The 18,583-nt window shown below is 37.6% G+C and overlaps 2 protein-coding genes across 2 annotated transcripts; one reads left to right on the top strand and one right to left on the bottom strand.

The window, feature by feature from the left end:
• Positions 1-1,788: 1,788 nt before the first annotated feature.
• Positions 1,789-11,083, top strand: cfap100 (cilia and flagella associated protein 100). The gene is given in 16 exon segments (XM_046858444.1): positions 1,789-1,934; positions 2,997-3,044; positions 3,366-3,469; positions 5,175-5,367; positions 5,504-5,571; positions 5,670-5,833; positions 6,257-6,337; positions 6,915-7,098; positions 7,101-7,119; positions 7,662-7,770; positions 7,865-7,898; positions 8,789-8,943; positions 9,049-9,181; positions 9,540-9,742; positions 9,843-9,936; positions 10,045-11,083. Coding segments are annotated over 15 exon segments (1,683 nt in total). The 5' UTR covers positions 1,789-1,934; positions 2,997-3,016; the 3' UTR covers positions 10,159-11,083.
• On the bottom strand, positions 10,340-17,527 carry si:dkey-156n14.3 (zinc finger protein ZXDC). The gene is made up of 9 exons (XM_046858356.1): positions 15,563-17,527; positions 15,178-15,330; positions 14,987-15,065; positions 14,328-14,458; positions 13,526-13,696; positions 12,434-13,266; positions 11,830-12,090; positions 11,641-11,742; positions 10,340-11,334 (listed from the first exon to the last, which is right to left on the bottom strand). Exons 1-9 carry the CDS (start codon positions 17,409-17,411, stop codon positions 11,248-11,250), a joined length of 3,666 nt encoding a protein of 1,221 aa, XP_046714312.1. The 5' UTR covers positions 17,412-17,527; the 3' UTR covers positions 10,340-11,247.
• Positions 17,528-18,583: the final 1,056 nt, after the last annotated feature.

The following is an 18,583-nucleotide window of genomic DNA, read 5'->3' as shown; positions in this document are numbered from 1 at the left end:
AGCCTCTTGTGGGTTGCTTTGTTAAACATTAGAGTACTAGCCAAAATGCATAAAAATGCTGCCTACGATGACCATTATTTCTGCACATGTCTATCATGCACATTCCCTGCTTAGATTATTATAGATATATATACAGGAGACTATAACAGTAAACCACCTACAAGACTCCAGTTTGCATGTAATTTCTGCAACAGAAATACACTGGAACTTGGCAATGTCTGAAACATTTGCACGAAAGATAGCATCTGAAAAGTTACATTTTTAGTGGGGATCTGGGAATAGGGAAATCCACTGGCATTGATACAGTACAGATACAGTACAGTCAAGTTTTGGGATATCTACAAGTTTTATTTTACTCATAAAGCATTTTATTTACTTACATGATGTTTTGTCAACCATATATCTTCATGATGTTTTTATACTTTATAACTAAAAACATAAATTAGACAGTAAAAAACAACTGGGGGAAAAAGTCAGTCCCCAGTCCTCAATGGCCTTTAGTCATCAGTCAACCCTGGCCTTGCACTGTGTGCCTTTAAATGGCTGCTTTCTAAATCAGTATTGCTTAAATCAGTATATGGTTAGTGGAGCAATCCTCACTCAGTCCTCATTGCATGGGAGGGGAGGACTCATAAACCATCTTGTATTTGTGCATGTTTGGATATGTGCTTGAGGTCATACCCAAAAAGCATATGCACAAATCTATATATTGCAGTAAACATTGAGGTGAGCCTCTATTTAAAAAAAAAAAGGAATCAAATCTCCACTCCAAGGGTATCTATTTAAAAGTCAAATATGACAAAGAGACAGGCAGGTATAAGGTGGTGCATATTGATTTTTAATAAGCGACAGGTTTTCTTGCATGTATACTCCTGGGCAAAAATAGACCATGCTCAAAATGGCAAAATAATATTTTAATGTTCTTAACAACAAAGCATTGGTAAGAAAATTATCAAGAAATAAAAAAATGGACTCCTGATAGCGACTGCAACACCATTTGCTCGTTTATTTGACTGCAGGGAAATGCCTGGGGAAAAAGCTTGAAACAGGGTAATTCACTTGTATAATATTTTTGTACACCAAAAGATTATCGTGATAATGATTAAAATGTTTGATGCAAAATAAACACCCAAAGAATTAACACGTCTGTGTATCAGTAATATCTATGGGATGTTTTATTTTTCTTTTTGTAAAAGATTAGCCATTATCTGTTTATCTGCCACACCTATCACCATCAAGGGTTTGATAACAAGCTTATAAATGGAACCAAGATTGATAGAGCAGTAATAGAGCTACAATCTTGTGTTATGTGTTAAGCTCTTGCTTATTTTCTGACCAATGATTTGTTCTTAAGACTATTAAAAGCTTAATACTTTGCCAATTTTGGAGCCCAGTTTCTGGCCAGTGGTAAATACTTTATAGAAATATGACTACAGAACCTCACTTGTTATAGGTTTTGTAATCTATGACAATAATGATGTTTGTGCACACACCCACATATGCCTACAAATATTATTAAAGGTATGTCATTAACATACAACCCAATATCTGAATATGGAAATAAAAACATAAATTAAAAGATCGAAGTCTGTTATTGCCTTAATGTTTCACAAAAAAAGAGAAATTCAGCCTCTACACCGTGAATACTGAATGAATGGCTGTGTGTGTGTGTGTGTGTGTGTGTGTGTGTGTGTGTGTGTGTGTGTGTGTGTGTGTGTGTGTGTGTGTGTTGGGACACAGTGCCATCTGCTGGTCCCAGACAAAACGTACACTATTCGGTTGCTTTGGTAACGAAACACAAACGCGGAAACAGTCGATTCAGAAGAATTAAGAGTTTCAAAAATTCAGAGTAAAGAGTTTTAGGAATTAATCTATACATACATAAAAAAGCTCATTAATAGTGGTCTAACATCATTACAGAATTACAAATCAAGGTAAGTGTGTTCTCTATAGAACTGTCCTCACATTATTATTGTTCACTCATCCTGAGGGCTCAGAGTTATATGTAGGCATCTAGCAATACTCTCCAACTGTATATCAACCTTTTAACCTCTGTGTTTTCCTCACTACTTACCATGTTATCAAATTGTTGTGTTACTCTTATGTCTGCTGATTCATTTAAGACAAAGGAACTGAAGAAGCCCCACTGTGCTGAAGCAGTTGTCTTTTAAACTCACAGCTTTGTCTCATACTATTTCCAATGTCTTTTTAATTTTGCTTACAGAATGTTTATTAACCACTAGAAACATGTTTTTTAACCAGTTTTCATGGAATGTTTACCATGCATGTGCCTGTCTACTTTTTAATTAAAAGATAGTTATATTACTTCCAAAATTATAGTACTGTACCTTACAATAAACTGGTGATTTGCAGTGCAACTGGAATTATTTTCTAAACTGCTGCTATACAGAATTAAACAACATCTTCTGACCAAGCATATAAAAGCATTCAACAGCACTGTGTATAGTGAATACACACACTTCTGCAGGAAATTCTTTCACAAGAAGACTATTGCTTTGTCATTCCTTTTTTTTAGATTGACTGTTTGATCATTTAGTAATAAAGCGTCCGCAGTAAAAATATATATAACTCCTCAAAGTTTCAAGAAGAATTGCAATATTTAGTTCAGAATGAAGTAATGTATTCAATTGCTAAAAATAAATAAATAAAATTAAATATCATAATGTCTTAGATGTTTTTGCTGTAGAAAGTTAGTATGTCGTTCCACTTTAAGCATGTGTGAATTTAACTCACTTTCCGTGTGCCATATGACGTATATTATATTTGTGAACAAAGGGTATGTTCAGTTAATCAGTGAGTATATCTATATCCACATATAACCTTCGACTAGGTTCAGAGTGAGCAGCTATATTTTTTTTGTTAATGATCTATTTTAAAATAAATTTTAGGAAGAGGATTTAAAAGGACTTCAAAGTTTGAAGAAAGTATTTTGGTAAAGAGCTTGGGCAAAAACTAACATGTTTATTTAATTTTAGCTACATCTGTCTCTTGCAGAATGCTTTCAGCAGTACCTTCAGTAAAGGGTAAGTAAGTTTGATCACTGAGGCCTACAGTATATTGTTGTATACTAAGAAACACATGTTATATTGATTTGGAAGGGTGTTCATTTATCCCAAACAATAGTTTATACTAAAGTCATTGGTAGCCATTTTGTAGCTTGCTGTATTTTGTGAATGGGCATATTGGGTCTAAACATATACACTGGTCAAAGATTCAAGTGAAACATGGCCTGTACCTTGCATGGGTGATAGATCTTTTTTCTTTTCTAAGTATTTGATTAACATAAAAATAAAAGGATCTTTATTGTGTTTAATATATAATAATGACATGATTTTTCTTCGTAGAAGATGGTCATGATGGGAACAGACCAGCACAGAACCCCTTTAATATGCCGGAAGATGACGTCATCTTCCACTTTAAAATGACACAGAAAGCTCAGCAAAAACTAGTAGGTGACCCAACAGAAAACACTGAAAATATCTAGTGTGGATTTAAAGTGTTGAATTTAGTTCTTGTTTTTATTTTAGACAATAACTAGTCGTATCCAGTTGGTTTAGTGTTAATTTAATGCTTAAATACCACAAATACATATGCTAAAACCCATGTTATATTTAAGAATTAATTGGAATAACAGTAGGTATAATATAATATGTTATATAATATAATGTTTATGGTTTAATTCAGATTTAATATATTAATGTCTTTTGGACCTGTCAGTCAAACGGCTTGAAAATACTTTATATCTTACAAATTATGTCATAGCTATAAGAACCTGATAGTTATACTGTATATCTTGTCACTGCCTTTTCATTAGTATGACTGTCTGAAAGAAGGCTGCATAGAAGCACTCCTGGAGATGCTCTAATATGCTGCTGCTTAGTGGTCCTTATTTAAACTGCTTATTTAACCATGCATAAAAAGAAAACCAGAAAATATTATTAGCAGTTCACTAATGACATAGTACATGACAAGGAGGCAGTAAATGAAATAAAATGAACATGTGTAACACAAGACTATAAAACTGGCATAGTATTTTCACTCTTTGTATTTTAAACTGCTTGCAGTACTTTCCACAACAACACATTACTGTCTCACTCTAAATATTGGCAATTTATATCAATTTCTCTTTTAGACCACATTCTTTTATACATTACATCTTGCATGACAATCATTGCCAGACAAGGTGCAAATCTTTTTTTTAATTTAAGCACATTCATTTTATTAAAAGATTTTTATGCAAACATTTTCCCTTATTATATGTGTATTTTGAATGCAAGTGACTGGAGGATATGTTATGGGAAGAATATTACAGAATATCAACCCTGCATAGAAAATAATAAATTGGATTCCACTGCAAATACCATTATAAACCATTAGCTGTTAACCATTGAAACCATTACCAAATGGTTTTCATTATGTAGTGTGTTTGTATATATTATACAAAAGAATCATTATCCAAAACACAGAAAAAATATTTGTATAAATTTATCAGAATTTGAAAGCTTAATAATGTCTGAATGGTCATTATTTGTGTCCATTAGATAATACAATAATGTAATGTACAAGTTGACAAATGTGTTGGTTCTGAATGTTTACTTCTAAGCATAACATGCTACCTATAATAGAAGGCACAAAAAAATTACCAGTTAAGATTCACAAGGACCATTACAAAACAAGTAAAATTCCTATTATAACTATTTCATTAGTTTTTTGGTTTTTTTCAGCAGAGAAGACATTCAAAACTCAAGCATAAGTAACATAATAACGAAAGTTTAAGGGTTGTTGTTTAATTCTGTCTGCAAAAATTATACTGTATAATGCTATTATAACATGTTTACCAATCAGTATGTATATGGCTTGCACATGCAGCTTTCCAATACTTCAGCAATAATACAGTAATAAGTAAAAATAATTTCTTTTGGTATTTATACTCCTCGGCTTAACCCAAATACAAATTATTTCCATTATACAAAGAGCAAGTAATACTCTATAAAATCAAATTCTTTAGAAGTTCTTTAGAAACCTACAAGAGACTACATCCATATCAAAACACATATATACTTATTATATATTTTTATTGATTATTTGTATCTTAGAGTGTTAAAACGTAACCTTGCATCATATATACAGTAGTAAGTGATCATTGTGTGCAGGAATATCAGAGAAATCTGAGTCTGCCTGTCCATGAGAAGAAGACATACTTAGGCAGAATGAAAGCCAGACAGCTAGAGATGAGAAAACATGTAAGAGATGACCTTGAGGAAAATGAAGAGGGCACCACAAACCATTCACGTACTGACATCCAGCTTTCCCGAAAGATCCCGGCATCCATGGCGATGATCAGAGGTGAAATGTACTATATTAGCATAAACACACCATACATGCCATACATTATAATTCGAGAAACACTTTCCTGAACCAGACTACCACATTGTTTACTTATGTTCACACAAAGATATTCTGTATAATATATTCATCATAGATCGTAATATTGAAAAAGAGGGAATACAGAAGTTCATTAACAAGAAACGAGAGATGTTCTACCTTGAGGTATAATTTGTGTTTACTCCCAACCTCTTACAAATTCTGTTCTCTTTTCATTCTGTTCAGCATGTTTCATTAGATTTCTGTCTTTGTCCCTTTTCAAGTATGCTCTGACAGTAAAGAGAGAAGAGATTGCAAAACTAGAGGAGCAGGCAAGTCATGAAGAGAAAAAGTTGGCTAAAGCTGAAAAGTTCTTGGAGGATGATGCTGTATTGTTTGACACATTTCTAAAAGAAAACGACAAGAGCTCAGTGGAGGCCATCAGAATGTAATGCACAAGCACACAACTATACAATTAACAAAACAATTTACCTTTATTTATATACCACATACAAAAGATGTTAAGTATCTGTCAATGTGCCAATGTCCATTTCAAATAGAAAGAACATAAAGAGCGTAAAAACTGATGACTAACAAAATAATAAAGCAACCGATAGCAATATGGAATGTGTGAATAAATCCTTAGAAAGCCTTCCAATGTTTTTTTTTTTAATAATTGGATTTAATAGCATCTTTTCGTGGCAGATCTCTTAATTAGTAACATGCATACTCTAAAATGCATGTAATAAGACAATAGTTAAGCCGACAGAGTATTGCTTTCGTGGTGGTATTTGCATTTTACTTTAGAGATCACTAACAAGTGAATATGATATTCATGTATGAGTATTCTGATCTATTTCATCTCATATAGTGCAGAGCAGGAGAGCAAAGCAAAGCTGGAGAAAGTAGCTGAGATCAAAAGGGTCACGTCTAAGATGGTGGCCATTAAAAGGTACGAATACAAGTAACATTCTGGATTAAAAACAAATGAGTTGGTTCTCAATGTTAACTTCTAAACTAACAGTTGAGTTTCACAGGGACCATTACAAATTCAAGTAAAAATTCCTGTTATAACTATTTCTTTCTTTTTCTTTCATCCTTTCTTTCTTTCTTTCTTTCTTTCTTTCTTTCTTTCTTTCTTTCTTTCTTTCTTTCTTTCTTTCTTTTTTTCTGTCTTTCTTTCTTTTATTTTTTTTATTGTATTTTTTTTTAGCGAGGGGGGGGGTTAGCAGAGAAGACATTCAATTTAGATTAATCAAAACTCACATAATAATGAAAGTCTAAGGTTGTTGTTTAATTCTGTCTGCCAAAACTATACTGTATAATGCTATTATAACATGTTCACCAAAACATTACTTATATGGCTTGCTCTTGCAGCTTTCCAATACTCTAGCAATGATACAGTAATAAGTAAAAATATATATATTTTTGTATTATCTGTGTGCTAGACAGCTTTCATTCTGTATTTAATTACATTCTGGGTGATCCCCCAGTTTTTATTCACACCTCTTCTTCCATCTTTCACTCAGCAACATTTCTAAGTTTGAGGACACACTGCAGGAGTACAAACTCTACAGGGATTTTCTGTTTAAGCTTTCTCCCCCAGAGTGGCAGAAAAAGCAGAGAGTGAAGAAGAAAAGCTGCAACAAACCCATCATGGTAACCAACCAGGAGAGCATGAGGAAAAGAGCAAAGAGAGAGACAGAGGAATAAAGACCTGTCAATCTGATAGATGTAAGTGTTCATCATGGACTATTTTGCTTTTTGAGGATAACCTGCAAAATGCCCCACAATATATCAAAATCTTGTGATGATGATACTTTTGAAACTTGGGAATCATTATTAATCACTACTATGACAAAACATGTAAAAACAAAACTATACTGACAATTAAAAATGACATTTAAATATGCATTTTATGACAGAGGGTATTGAGAAGGAGGTGAAACAGGGCAGCTATTATTGGGATTAACACCAAATATGTCCATATTTCAGTACATAAATGTAATAAAAGATAACTTGTTTGCATATTTATATTTTATATAGCATAGTTCAATCCTGTTATATGTGCCATACAATGATATCAGAATCACAAATTCCAAATTTATTACCCTATTACAAACCTTTATTATTTTTTTTATTTTAAAGAATTGTTTTATCATATATTTTGGGGCACATTTGTGTAAATTATTTCACTTTAAGATATTTACTGTAGTATAACCACACAAAAAATGCTGTAATTTGAACAACCCTAATTCTATCTTTCTGATCCATAGATGCAGGTAGAGAGAAAAGCAGCCCTGTTTCACGAGAGCTACCTCCTCTTCGTGAGGCCCGGGTTCCTTCCAGACACAGTTTGAAGTCAAGTCCTCAGAACGGCAAAAAGTTTGTACAGTACACACATGCACATTTGCACATATGTTCCTTGTGATGTATGAACATGAGTTTAACAAATGACTATGTTGTTTGGTTGTGGTAGCTCCGCATCTGGAAGTGACAGCTCAGAATATGAGGTCAGTGTGAATTATATTCAAACAATATGCCGATTCATTTTTATTACACACTTGGGAACTGTTTCTGTAACACTTTAATATTTGAATTAATATTTCACAACCTGTACATTTGTATTTAATATAACGACATGGCTATAAGTCGCATGCTAGACTTACTTAATAACACATTACTGTTTTTAAAAGCTATAAAAACATGTTGAAGGAAAATAATCAATGATTTGCTTCATGGCTCTACATTCAGCAAAGCTTTTACACTCTCATCGCCAAGCACATACTGCTGTTTCATTTGATACTTATATTATTTGTATGTCGATGTGTGTTTATTCCTTCTACACCAAAGCAACTTACAGATGATTACAGTTTATTAACGAATGTTACATCACATACTCTGTTTACTTATTTTTGTGGAATGTCTTTCAAACATGTTACTTCCTGTCACTTACATTATAGCACTTATAAAATTGTATTCCCTCGCTCTTTAAGTTAATCAGATGAAAAAATTTAGTTTGTGTCTGAAAAATGGTTTTGAAAAAATTGCTTTACTCATGACACTGGCAAAGCATTCAAACCAAAACATATTAACTAAATCACATAACCGTAGACATTACAGCAACTGCTACTGTTTATTCGGTAGTTCCACGGAATTATTAAACCCACAAAAAAACAAAAATAAACAAACAAGTGCTGTGGTCTAATGGTTTAAACAAATGTAATCAATGTTTAATACATCTCTAACCTCTAAAGGTCTACAATTCTAAAATCTAATCCAGAACTAATCAATGTGAGAATAATTCATATTAAAAAAAAAAAACCTGACATGTCCATCTTTTTTTTTTTTTATCCTGAGCTGCCTACCTACTGGCTGATGGTTTTCACTGCATTCCCTGTAGGAGGAGCCAGAGCTGTACTTTACAGACCCTCAACAGTTGCTGGACCTGCTCAGTGAACTAGAAGAACAGAACCTCACGTTGATACAAAACTCTCAAGAGACTGAGGAGAACCTGGAGAAGTTCAGACAGATCATGGAACAGACTCGCAAGAACATGTGAGAATGCTGTATGGTTCATAGTGACTACTAAAGTAGTGTTAGAAACCTTATTAGGATCCTGCTAAACCGCCAATTTCTGTGTAAATGATCATATGCGTACAGCGAGCAAGAAGCCAACCATCTGAAGCAGCAGATTGATGCCATGACACAGACTCTTAAAAGAGAAAAAGAGAGAACTGCAGAACTGGAGCTCAGTACCAGGTTCTTTGACTTTGGAAAGACCAAAGCAGAGGAAGTAAGAAAAATAATTTTTAATATCCAATATTTATTCTAAATATTCAAAAAATGTTAAAATCGAAGGTTAAAGAATACCTCATGAATTTACATTCATTTAGAGAAATCACTGTCTGTGTATTTTTATTTCTGTACTTTCTTTGCTTTTTTTTTCACTTTGTTTTGATTAATACACTCAGTGTTTGCATTATACAGTGTATGTTTTCTCAATAGTTAGATGTGCAAAAAGTTTACATGATGTAAAACTTGTTTTTTCGAAATTACACACTTGTTAAACTGAAACTGCTTTAAAACAGATTCCCTGCACCTTTACATCTCCCTTCTATCAATTCATATATTGTGCCGTTTTTCCTGTTCAGGAGAACACTCTGAACGCTCTGGGCCAAAAAGTAGAGGAGGTCTACCAGAGCTGCATTGGAAACAGTGAAGCCAACCTGAGCACGTTGCAGATGCTAAAAGCTATAGAGAGCAGACTGGGTGATCTGCTGGAGAGAGTGGAGAGAATTCCTGCTGACCGTCTTGCAATGGCTGAGCGAGCCAAGGAAAAAGAGAGGAGACTCAGGTCTAACTAATAACTATTGTAATTTTCCACTTTCATAACAGCTGTACTAAGATAAGCACCTGCATAGGGTCAACATTCCAGTATTTATTTGTTCTTGTAGGTTGCGTGATGAGAAGCTTACTCTGCAGAAGCAGCACCAGGAAGAGAGAATAAAGAAAGCCATCGAGAGAGCTCAAGCTGAGATCAAGCGAACGGTAAGATAACGTTAACGTATAAAAAACTTTAACAAGGAGCCTAGTTAACACTATCAATACACAATAAACACCTTTCTAACATTAAACCTTCCTGCACACTGTCTCCAGTCTGGTAGGAAGCTGATGCCTCGCTCCCAGCCTTCTGTTCATAAAGTCAAGAACAAAGAGCACAACGATATTGCAGACAAGGAAAAGGAGGAATATCTGTACTTCTTTACTTAAAACAATCACTCCTAACAGCATGCCCTTCTACAATTCAGGGCAGATCACTATAACCTGGTGCCTTTCCAGAAACCCAAACCATGCAAAATCTTTAGTTTCTGTGAAAAGATACATAAGTGCATTGCCCATTATATATTAATTATTGATAAATAGTAATAATAATAATAATAGTAATACAATATAAATCAGCAACAGCAAACACTTTATTATTCAAGGATCTTAACAGAAAGATAGCCTAGACATAAGTGCACGTGTATTATGTATCAAAAGTTCTTATGAAAACAGTAATTGAATTACGAGTTTATACATACACAATATTTACAAATGACTCATGATTCTATGACTCCCCCCTCACAGAATATCTTAAATAGGAGAGGAGAGCCATTTTTAATCTTGTGTAATACTTTCATACACACATAAAAAGACATTTTCATGTTTTATACAAAACCATACAAAAATAAGCAACAAAAGCAACTGGAACAAAAAAAGCTTTTCATGACAATAAAAGCTGTGCTCCTCAGGACTTGAATAGAAACTCAAGACAATGCTAACGACAAAGAGTTATTTTGATGGATATGTTACTGTAATAATAAATCTTACAAGCAATGATAACCTATTGTGCTGTTTCACATTCACTCATTCATTTACATAATCCTGCTTAAACATATCGAGTCTTAATATATCAGATTTATCAAGCAGCTGTCATACGAGATTATGTTCCCCAATTCAAAGTGTATATCGAATTTGAAATGGAATATATCAAAGTCTAATGGCTTGTAAGTAATCTTTTACCAATAAAAGTTCATGTTCTCTACAAAGGAAACTTAACTAATACATGAAGCACATGAAATAACTTTATTCCTGGTCAAATACAAATATATATCTTGGAATTGTGGAATTAGGATGTATATTAAAAACCTACACACACACACACACACACACACACACACACACAAAAAACCACCAATAGACAAATACCCTGATGGCAGACATTGAAACCTGATTCCTTTTGTGAAGGTAGGAATTAAGAGGAAAATACAACTGTCTGTATGTCTACTAGGATCTTTTGCTGTCTCTTAGACGAGTTCATTATTCCAGGTCCTGTAGGTTAATGGTGCTGCCAGTGAACTGAGAGTTATCAGATCTGTTATCATCCTCAGTCATGGCAGAAGGCTCCTGATGGAAAAACACATACACATTTCAGTGATTTCAGTATTTTTCTGTTGGAACTGTATAATGCAAAATTATTAAATTAAACTATCCATTGTTTACTACATAAATATATTATAAAGGGAGGAATATTTATCAAATATATCACAAAACTATATTAACCATTCAGTTAATTATCCAAAATATAGCTGTTTCTTTTACAAATTGTTTTAACATCCAAACGTTAATTATACAGCATCCCAGTCCCAATGTACAGCTCTAATTCTAATTATTTATTTTTATTGAAGAAATCACTGAGTTAGGAGGCTGAACCTGCAATATATTGACAGGCAGGTCAACTGTTAGCTGGGAATGAGATGTGGAAGTCTGCGAACTGAGCTGGAAAGCCAAATCTCCATCCGTAGCCGGTTCATCCTGAAAAACACATACGCAAACTATAATAGCACACTGTGATTCAAATAGCAAAGTCATACTAATCAAAATGCTCTCAGCTTGACTCACCTGAAGTATCTGAATCTGTACATACTGTACTCCAGTGACCGGGTCTCGGATAGTGAGACCTGCACTGGTTGTCGATGCAGTTCCTTCTACAAATGGAGCACTGCCCGAAGACATTGTCCCGGCAGCATTGGAACCCTTCACCCCTTTAGACTTCCGATGAGTTGCACCTGCAGGTGACGAATTCGGAGCAGGGCCTTTCTGCTTCTTCCGTTTTACCAGTTGGATGGCCCTGTAGTCTGTGCGGGCAGAACCAGTGCTCTCCTTCAGGAAGTGCAATAAAAATAAATGTTTATAAAACGCACCATTATAGCTTCCATGTTTAAAGTTCATATTGGTATTAACAAAATGTATACCTCAAGCATTACAGATTTAGTGTTTAGCTCTTACTGAGGAAAAAGTAGCAGCCACATAAAATTAAAGATTTTCATAGAATTATACACTGGTGATAAGTATGCTGGTTTATACTCCTGTACTGAATCATATATGCAATTGAAAGAATTTAAGTATTTTTGCTTAATTGTCAGCCTTGTGGACTTCAGTGTTTCCAGATGCAGAAGTGTAAACCAGGCGACACAAATCTGCATCCTCTTTCCGCTATACTTACACTAAAAGCACAAGGTGCAACTGAAGGCATCTCAGTCTCTTTCTGCCCGCTGTAGGATCTGCTGTGGCTTGAGAAAACAAACTGACTAAGAGCTTTGCTGTTCTCTGGCTGGCTCAGGACCTCTACTCCACTTAGTAATGGCCCCACAGCTGCTTCACTGGCCCCCATATCAGTCTTTACCTGGGAAGACAGCAGCTCTGGTACTGTAGTAGAAGCAAGAGACGGAACAAGAGAGGAGGTGAGAGATGGGGCAAGAGACGATGACAGTGGCGACGTGAGAGAGGAAGAAAGGGAAGGAGCTAGGGGTGGAGTCAGAGAAGAGGAAGGTGACTCTGCAGTTAACACGCTAGAGGAGCTCAGGGCTTGAAGCTGCTCTGCGACAGAGGTGCTCTGAATAGCCAAGGCCGTTAATGTTCCGAGTGCCTCAGGGTTTACTGTCTGTACATCGTCCAACTGCAGTGTATTTTGCTGTAATACTCCACCCCCTGCCCCTGCATCCAGGACATGCACGCCCATATCCCCACCTGCAGCCAAGATCAGAGGGTCCACAGGTTTGGCTCCTCCCAAAGCTGAGCCTACTGAAGCTGGATCGATAGTAAGAATCCCACTGCTTGCAAGAGCCATGTCCATGGTGAAGGAAGCGGGGCCTGACTGTGAGGTAGGCCCTGTAGGTACAGTGGATGCTCCGGAGGGAACGTTAGAGAAAAGTGACGAGAGATCCAGGCTGCTAAGCTCTGTTCCAACAGTGCCAGCAGTTGTAGCACTCTGAGCAGCACTAGTGAGCTCACAGCTGGGCGTCAGGGTGGCTGTGTTTTCTAATTGACTCAACACATCTGGAATAGGTTCAAACAAAAAAATAATTGATTTTAATAGCAGCCTGTCAATGATTAGCTGAAAATATAACCACTTCTGAATTTGAATATGTCCTATGAGTACATGTTGTACAAGACGATTCTAAATTCATTTATTAAACTTCACAATATATAATTTCATTACAATATAATCCATGTGAAATTGTAAATACACTATACTGTAAGAAAGCATGGCTCTAATGCGTAAGGATAAACTGCTGATGGATGTGTGTGCACATACCTGGGCTGAGGTTGTGGTGTTTAAGCATATGACTCTTGAGGCTACTGCGAGATGAGAAGTGCTTGGTGCATCCTGCAACAGGACATCTGCTTCTCAGAGACACTCCATCCTGACGGTGTTTCTTAGAATGGATGTATAGGCTACTCCTCGCTGAGAACTTAGCATTACATCCTACACACAGGATTACATTACACAAATTAATGAACAAACACGATTTATTAACATTTGCTCATGGTCTCAAAATGAATGTGTTTGTTAAGGTTTCTGCATTTGGCATCCACAGAGGGAAATCGGAAGAGCTAGCTTTTTTCAATCATGTCTTTTAAGTTGCAAAGACAAGTGGCAAGAAGGACCAAAAGTGTCAGCGTGTTCTCTATTCACTACGTCCTTTGCTTTGGTCAGTTCTGTTTTTTTCTCATGTGCTCCGAGCTCCACCGCCGATTCGACATGCAGAATCAGCCTTTCGAAAAACAACTAACACCATCCAGCTAGAGCCAACAGTGCAGAACACACCAAAAAAACCAAAGCCGACCGACACTTAGAACTACCCAATCACCACCCCCCCAAATTGCCCGATGGCCAATTGTCGGCATGGTGTGTCCCTTGCTTTAGACAAACAGTAAGACGTTTTCATGTCAAAAGAAAGTAAATTAAAAAGCTAAATTCCATTTGATCTATCTTATAATCCTCCATGGACCTTCAGAGCTAATAGAAATTTGGAGATGACAGCCTGCAGGAGTTATATTTGAAAAAATATGATCATGTATGCAATATCACTCACAATTAGGTGCAAAACACCAACCTTCAACTGGGCACTCAAAGGGCTTAGTGCCCAGGTGGGTGATACTGTGGCCTTTCAAATGCTCTGCACGAGTAAAGGACTTTCCACAACCTTCTTCTGGACAGGTGAATCGCCGATCATCATCATGCTTCCTGAAAAGCGAAAATAAAAATAATAAAATGTATATAATACATGAAACGAATATCCTAAACCAGTGGTCCCCAACCGCCGGGCATTTGGTAAAAAATTCCCAGGTTCTCTCTACCACATCTGTCTTAGACTCACTCTTGATGCATGTCATGATGCCTCGGTCACATGACTTACTTACATCCGCTACCTACTTGAAGGGGCTGCTCCGGCCGCTAACACATAATACATTACCGCTAAATTCAAACCCCCAAGCTAACAAAATGAACAAAAAACAACACAGTGGATTCACGTTTATTATTATATTTAGAAAATACCTGTTTTTATGCCGGTCGTATCATTTTATTTTGTTGCATTTACCCCCACACCTGAAAGGCCGGTCCGTGAAAATATTGACATTGAAAACCCGACATTAAACCGGTCCGTGAAAATATTGTCCGACATTAAACCGGTCTGTGCCGCAAAAAAGGTTGGGGACCACGGTCTTAAACCACATTGATTAGCGCTTTTTTTTTTCCAAGATAAACTCTTACCTTTTGTGACGCAGCAGCTTTGACATGCTAGTAAAAGTCCAGCCACAAGATTCTGAGTCACAGACAAAAGGCCTCTCACCTGTTAAACAGTAAAAAGACAGAGACAACTTAACCTGGGGGTCAAAAGCATTCATTTGTTTCTCGTGTAACTATCCACAGTGTATACCTTTGAGTCTACAATGAGTGAGTACCTGTGTGACTACGAAGATGGATTTTAAGGCGGCAGGCCTTGTCATAGCACTTGTCACAGCCTGGGTATGTACAGGTGAACTGGCTAGTCTCTCTGAAGTGGGTCCTGTTGTGAGAGAACAGGGCACTGAAGGTGATGAAGGCCTTCTCACATCCTGAGGGGTAGAACACAATGCATTAATTTTAGCATTTTAGTTAAAAATTAAGATCAAGTTCAATAAGTTTAAATCTTATTATGTGACAAATATACATATAGACAATAATGATTAACTGGACACAATGTGACACCATGTTGGCTTGCACTAAGAACAGGGCAAAGAGAGCATATGTATAAAGCTTGGTAATAAAAAGGGGCAGGATGTTAAAGGTGGCACAGTTCTTTCTCACCTGGGAACTCGCACTTGTGGGGTCGTTCAGGCTCGAAGTGCGTCCTCTGATGGTTGGCGAGACGTGTAGCGCTGCGGAATCTTTCTCCACACAGTTCGCATGCAAACGCGTCCTCCTGCTCGTGTGCTCGTGCATGTGCCTTCAGATTATAAATGGTGGTGAAGCGGCGGCCGCAGTTTTCATACTTGCACTCGTAGGGTCGTAGCTTGTCGTGGGACTGCAGGTGCCGTTTCAGCTTGTAAGAAGTGGTGAAGGACCAACCACAGCCCTCCACTGTGCATTTAAAAGGCCGCTGGTCTTCAGCGTGAAACACCAAGTGCATCTTGAGCTTCTGCCGGCTGTCAAAAGTGCATGCGCAGCCAGGCTGTGGGCAGCGGTACGACACCGCAATGCCTTTCTTCGCCAAGCCAGTTGAACAGACGATGCTCGTGGGCTGCAGGTCATCTTCAGTAGGACCTCTTGAGGAGTGAGCTGTTGAATCAGAGTCGCACACAATGCCTTCTTCTCGTTTGACCGAGTTGTCCAGAGCGCCTAGCTCTGATAATGAGCAGTCGTCGGTCAGCGTCAGTTCTTCGGATTCGCTCACAGCATCGCCCTCGTCCTCGGCCATCTTCCCCAGAGATTTAGTACCACCCTCATAGTTCAGGAGGACGATGTCTTCGTGCTCTTTCACCCCCAAATGCTCTTTTAAACTTATCACTGCATCCTCCTTGTAGGTGTAGCCCTCCGGTGGGGCTGCCAGAGTTAAAACCCCGTTCTCGATAGTAACGATGATGCTCTGGTTGTTGATCATGATGGTCCCGGAGAAAGTCTCTGATGGCCCGTCGCTGGCAGGGTCTCCGTTACCACTGCCTGACAAGTTCACGTAGTCCTGCATGAAAGCTGGGCTGGTACTAAGCGCAGGCGTTTCAGGGGGGTCGTTTTTAGTTTCACATTCCGTTAAATGTCCTGAAGCATGCTCTAATGACACTAAATCAGTACCAACCATCACTGCAGACACTTTCTCATCAGACCTCTTTCCACCCTCCATAATGCGCTTCTCACCCTCCTGCCTTCCTCCTGTGGCAGGACCGCGTTCATTTACTAGCTTAGAACTGGTTGTCAAACATTCAACACTGCAGGTGGAAGATGATTTAGATTTGACTGTAAAATTGCTGTGCTGTGATTCGGAGAAGGTCGGGGTATGATGCACCTCTGATGGTCTGTAGGTGGGTTTGGAGGAGGCTGCAGTCTTCTTTCCGGATTCTCTATAAACACCATCTTCTTGTACTTTATTGAAAACAACGTAATATTCCTTCGGGTTTTTGGCTTCGGAAGAGCTCGTAGTGCCGTCGCTTGCAGGTAAACATATGTCCCTCATCACACCTGGATCTGGGAGTTGTGGTCGTGGTTCGCAGTGCGCAGTGAATCCGTCCTCCTCCCCCTCAAAAAGTGGCAGCGCCATTTGCAGCACGCCGTCCTCATTCTCCTCTCCATACTTCAGCTCGGCCTTCACGAAGTCCGGCGGCAGCTCTAAATCACCGTATTCTTTCTCCTTCAACACCTTCAGGTTACAGAGCTCCATATGAGCAGCATGAACGTCCTCTGACAGCGTACTGATACTTTCTCTCCGTTTCTGTTGTACACTTTGTCGAGCACCGCTGCCATTTTGTGCCAACAGGCGAAGCGGAGCGGATGAAGGCCGGTTGTTGTTGTTGTCGCCTTTCGATCCGAAGCTGTTCTCGTTTTCGTGTGGAGCTTGTTTAGAAACAGTCCTCGTTGTCGTTCCCGAAGTCGAAATATCAGTCCCAGGCGGGACGCCATGTTGGTAGTGAGTGTTTTGGGCTTTAGAAAGCCCCTGGATTTCCATCTTGGTATCCCTGTAGCAGCGGCGCGTTAAAGGCCCGCCCTACACGATCCCGCGCTGAGCCACTACGCGCTTTATGGCGAGCCAGAGCCCCAACCCGAGTCCGGATATGGGCTGTGTGTGTGTGTGTGTGTGTGTGTGTGTGTGTGTGTGTGTGTGTGTGTGTGTGAGACAAACTAAAATATTCATTTTGCGATTGTTGCAAGTGGAAGTTGAGTGGAAATACAGCCCTGATTATACCACTGACCCATTTATTACACTTTTTACCTTTATTCCCAGGTCACCTAAAATACACACGTCAAAAAACAATTTTTCTCAGCCCATTATAAGGGTCGTCGTGTTGGTAGCGAACGCTAGATGGCGGTGCAGGATAACTAGTTGTTTTTGCGCGCTGGACAGGGTGTCTCCACCCAACACAAATCCATATATGGAAAAGTGGGCGTGTCATTTACTATTAATAATAATAATTAATCAAATCGGTGTATTTGTACTGATTGTAACTCTCATATATATATATATATATATATATATAGAGAGAGAGAGAGAGAGAGAGAGAGAGAGAGAGCATAAGCAAACTTGACAGCATAATAGTAGAAACATTCTACTATTTAAAAGGAATTTGAATCATATTCATAAAAGTTTTTTGATCTCATAACTTCTAATTATGCATAAAAGTGTACCTTTACACATAACTGGCTTACAATGACAGTGATATTACTTATTTCACTTGCTAATTAAACATTTCCAAATTATGCATATGTGCTGCTGTGTATGAAGCTCGATCTTTATGACAGTCCTTTTTTTTTGCTGAAAGAAATGTCCATATATTTTACACACTACATTTTTACTATATTGCTGTAGAAGTCATCCATAGATCAAGAGATTCTAACACCGCTTATAGAGTATAGAATACAGCTGAGTGAAAGGCTCCATTTTTATAATGTACTGTGCCATCTCTTCACATTCAGAATGTGGCTGCTCAAGAGAAGAAGAGGAGAAAGTGATAAGAGAAAAAATGAGGGAAGAGAAGAATGAGAGCTAAAACAGCAGAGAGAGAAAGAAAGATCACTGATCATAGGAACTAATAACAGAATAGAGAAATGAGACAATGGGCATTTAAAAGGATTGGACCTATTTTGATGCCTGTGATGAAGCATATATATCTTTTAATTCAT

Source organism: Silurus meridionalis, chromosome 1, assembly GCF_014805685.1.
Source record: "Silurus meridionalis isolate SWU-2019-XX chromosome 1, ASM1480568v1, whole genome shotgun sequence".
NCBI classification, from domain to species: Eukaryota; Metazoa; Chordata; class Actinopteri; order Siluriformes; family Siluridae; genus Silurus; species Silurus meridionalis.
The sequence above is the reverse complement of the archived record's forward strand: the minus strand, read 5'-3'. Positions and strand labels throughout refer to the sequence as shown.